Below are 4,610 nucleotides of genomic sequence, written 5' to 3' on the forward strand. Positions count from 1 at the left end.
AGCAATAACACATCTGCACATAGGGGTCAGCCGGCTCTTTGTAACATAAATGATTCAACACTCAACATAAATGAGTATGGATAATAAAGGCATTGCGACTGAGAGCAGAGAAGGATCGCAGCGACACATGTTGGCATAGAAAGAAGTTAACAATGTGAGCAAATGAGAGAGAGAGAGACACACACAATTGTATTTGGTACGGATCTAGTATAGTGTTCATATACGCATAGTTATGAGTAGCGTGAGCAGATACCGCAGAACAAATACAAACAAGTCATTGTACACTATCATAGATATATGTATATGGACAAACAAAAGTGTATATATATATATATATATATATATATATATATATATATATATATATATATATATATAAAAAAGCAAAAAAAAAAATAAATGAATGAATAATCTAAATCACAATAAAAGACAGACAAACTTTCGGATGAACACATATATATTATATATATATATACATATATATGTTCTTAAACGCATATGAAAATCTCTTCGCTTGTAAATACACTCAACTGCCGTAGGTATTACGTTCTTATATACTGCTTTCGACAGACGCATATCGACCTGACATAACATCTCGGTCCCTATAGATCGCAATCGTTCTCACGTTAGGTCTACTTTCGCTCGGTCGCAGCTCAACAGGCTTTCGAACGGCAACCCTCGTAATGATCACCCATTCACCATTATAGCGTGAATATCTATTTAAATTCATTAAACCTAATTCATTCATTCATCACGTATTTCACGCACCTGTCTGACGACGCTGTTCGAGCTGTCCGACATATGGTCATCAAGCCTTCGTGAACGATCTCGTCGCTTCTGTAGGTGCGAATACTGAAACTGGCCACGATCAGGCAAGGACGAAAGAGGAAATAGAATACGGATGGAGGTACGACCAGGGAATGAGGATTTGGATACGGAAACAGAAATGTGCATAATATAGATTGCCCACAGAGTGAAAGAAGATCAGAAAAGGAATATAAGAGGCATAATTAGTGTTGTTATTGTTGTTGTTGTCGACGGCGAAGTTTTGTTCATAGCGATTATGGTGACGATTACGTTCGCCCAGCCGAGCCCCACAGCGGTGGAGGGGGCAGCGCAGGTGATGCGAGCAACGACAGCGACGTTACAGGTGGCGCCGCCACGCGACACGCAACAAAGCGTTGTACAGAACAGTACCGATGAGTGTGGAGGCCAGCCAGTAGGGAAAATAAAAAGCAGAAAATAAAGTAAAACAACACACAGACGATTTAGTTAGATCACTAGCGCCACACAGCGTTCGTTTAGTACTACATTTTGAGAGAGAATAATCAATTGCCGGGGGTATGAAATGTAGAGGCCTATTATTGTATTCTCGATCGTCCCGATAATACGTCTATTACAGTAATGCTTGATAATAATATAATAAATAGTATTGGCTATTGGGCAGCCTACCAAAAAAGCCCTGGGTTTCGTGTTTTTCTTAGCAGAACATGAAACCTGGTATATTAGTTACAATATAAGTTGTTATAAAAACAGCAGCAGTCGCAGCAATTTCCTGCAAATTTTAGTGGTGCAAACTAGTTAGGAAGGTAAAGCAAAGGGTTCCATTCGAACGTGGCTAAGAGAAAATTTAACTTTGTGTATATGCATTGCGTTATAACCGATGGGAGATCTTTTTCACCTGCACGGACGCACCATGCAAGGGTGTGTGCATAAAGTATTATGTATTGTCGCTAATGGTACAGTCGGTTTCGCCTTAAATACTGTAGCCGGAACAAGCTAGTCAAGAATATACAATAGCAGTCGAATCGCGAAAAACGCTGGCCGAACAACGAGGCCTCGCCTAGTAGCATAAAGCATAGTAGATAGTTGCGGACAATTATTTCATATACTTAGGCTAGCACACACATTTCCACATGCACATCAGAGAGAAAAACAGGACGATGAAAATTTCATTTTCTTGTACTAACAGATGACAGATAGATGGATAGTATCAACATGGGACAGACTGGAGAATGGCTGATACGTTGTAATCAAAAACCAAAGGTAGCATGTCCAAAGTGTCCTATGTCCATAACGGCCTAAGTGGCCTCAGCGAGAAACTGTTTGCTAGGATAAAGTTACGGACGAACGTCGAGCTGTGTGTTCGCGCCACTCGTGATCAGAGTTTTTGACGTTTAGGTGTACACCATCACCATCACCACCAACGACGATTTGGTTCGAAAGACCAGCGTCGTCTTGTAACGCCACACGGGATGTAGGCAACCAATAGCTTTAGCCGCAGTCAACGATAACAACAGTGGTAGAAGACAAAACTGCGACGAGACCGCTGAAGGCAGCCGGTCGCAAAAGCTAATAGGGCGGAAGGAGGCGTCTTGAGAGAAAATCTCATGGCGAAAGCGAAATCAGGCAATGGCCGTACGACCAGCCAGTGCTAATGGGGCTGCTGTAGCCGTTGCATTCGTCAGCGTCATCACCACCTCGTGCCTCCTCGAAGAGAAGAAACAAGCGGTAAAAGACCCACCAACCCCGACACCGAATGGCCACCCGATAGATCTAGTGAGACGTAAGTCGGCTGGTAAGCAACGACGAGCCAGTCGTTACGAGTCAACAGCAACTCAAGTATGGGGTCTTCGCTGTCGCCATTTGCTTTCCACGAGAACATGAGACATTTAAAATGAAAATCCGCGAGACAGCACCGAGAAGCGGTCAGAGGAAGGCGCGCCAACGGCCAGAGATAGATAGAAACTCTGCGGAAATTGCTGCTAGTGGAAACGCGTCGATCAAGCGGCCGTCGGGTAGTCGACTACTTGGCCCCGGAGAGAAGCATAGCCGTCGACCGTACCGCTACCAGTGGGAGCAATAAGCTTCTTTGTTGCAACTATAGTAGATAGTTTCGATTATGGTTCATTGTGTAAAGGGCCTTCGAGATGGTCCGCGCTATGGGCCAGCGGCGACGCGCTGGCCGAACTCGCCAGATGCTTGCACACACACACACAGTAATATTGTACAGCAACAAAAGCAAGGAAAAAGACAGAGTGGGAACGTCATTCTTGGTTCGGTCTGGCCCTTGCCACTAACTGTTCACCCGTTTTCCGCGCCTTCGCTCGCCGTTAACTACACGAGCATCTGAATTTGGCAAATAACATCGGTATGATTAGCCAAGCCATTCTCTGTTACTTCTATGATTGCGACTATAGCCGGTAGCATCGCGCGAACTTTGTAGCGGCTTTCGCATTTGCCCTATCTGTTTGTTTGCCTATACGGCCGTCGTCAATGTAATAGATACGTGTACGGGCTTCCCCAAGTGGGCGAGCGTAGGAAATTGTAGGTGAACGAGTGAATGGGTCCGGTTATAAGTGGATACATACGAGCAAGATCCCTCACCTGCGTAAGCCGGCTTACGTCATTGACTTATTACTATTAGTATTGAGGTAGAAACCTGATTTACGTAAGAAAAAGCAAAGTAATGTATACACTATGTATCAGGTAAAATCAATTCAGCTTCAACGAGTTCCCATATCATGTATCCAGACTGTCACTTTAGGAAATAATACTGCATTTGGAGGTGGGAGGGGGAATTTTGCAACACGATAACAACAACGGCTATACTACGGAAAGTGTAATGGGTTTTCGATATCAGAGAGGGAATAAATTCCGGTTCCGCCTTTGTACGATCGGCATAAAAATATCCACACACGCGAAGATCCGAATTGTATGAGATTAGCAAACAGACATACCACTAATCGCCTATAGCTGTTACGGTTCACACTGCTCCTGCTGTTATTTTTACAATCAATTCTGTTTTAGCCGGTCGCTCTGTTGTTGTCGGTGTCGTGGCTGCTGCTGCCTTTTCTATTGATCTTTGCCCTTACCTGCGGTTTGTTCCGAAAGGTTCCCGCCTGAGGAATTTCATCGAGGGGAAGAGGTTGTTCACGTAAAGCTTCTGCAGCCATTCAGACGAGCCAGCAACCGACGGTTCGCGGCGGCTCGTAGGCGCTGAGGCGGGCGCGCACTGTCGGAGGAACCCGGGGGCCTGCACGTTGCCTCTGAGTGTACGACGTGCACGTATAAGTTGCACGTCGGCTATCCAGTGGAAGGGTCGTGCGCACAACGTTGCGCCCACTTTGGGCCGGCCAGATTGGTGGAGTGGTAAATAGCGTGAACGCGCACCGGACACTGACGCTGCTGCTGTTGTTGGTGTTCGTGCTGTTGCCGCTGCTGTTGTCGTCGTTGTTGTTGTTGTTTTGGCTTTACCTGGCCCTCCCTGAAGAGGCAAGAGCCGATTGTGTGGCCGCCCCAGCCCACAACGGACCGCAACGCCTGTCGGAGCAGTCGTGGTTGTCGCAAGCAGACACAAACAGCACCCGGGCTCCTCCAAGGCCACGTGCGCCCCTGGGCCTCGCGACACCCTAGGCAGCCGGCGTAACCCTGTCTGACACTGAGGTTTTGCGCTGCTGTGGCTGCTAGTGGTGTCGGGGCTGGGGCTCGCGCCGAGATCCACGCCGCTCAGTCCGCTGAACCCCTTAAGGTTAGCGTCAGGGCTGGCGTCGACGCGGCCGGCGACGCCACCGAGGCCGCCGCCAACAATGACGCTGGGGGCGTCCGTC

The 4,610-nt window shown here is 47.0% G+C and overlaps 1 protein-coding gene across 7 annotated transcripts in view; it reads right to left on the reverse strand.

Annotated features, from left to right (window-relative positions):
* Ca-beta (Calcium channel protein beta subunit) overlaps positions 1-4,096 on the reverse strand; it is a 13,858-nt gene extending 9,762 nt beyond the window's left edge. For 2 of the 7 annotated variants that reach the window (XM_022807953.2, XM_022807944.2), the window contains exons 1-2: positions 3,876-4,096; positions 769-858 (exon numbers count right to left, since the gene is read on the reverse strand). In XM_022807953.2, coding sequence (XP_022663688.1) covers positions 769-858; positions 3,876-3,956 — 171 coding nt within the window. In that variant the 5' untranslated portion in view covers positions 3,957-4,096. Of the gene's footprint in view, positions 1-768; positions 859-1,970; positions 2,294-3,875 lie in introns of those variants that run through there. The other 5 variants (XM_022807946.2, XM_022807945.2, XM_086990042.1 and 2 more) reach the window with 5 other exon arrangements.
* Between the last annotated feature and the right edge of the window lie 514 nt (positions 4,097-4,610).

This window comes from Varroa destructor, unplaced genomic scaffold (assembly GCF_002443255.2).
Source record: "Varroa destructor unplaced genomic scaffold, Vdes_3.0 BEIS01000005.1, whole genome shotgun sequence".
NCBI classification, from domain to species: domain Eukaryota; kingdom Metazoa; phylum Arthropoda; class Arachnida; order Mesostigmata; family Varroidae; genus Varroa; species Varroa destructor.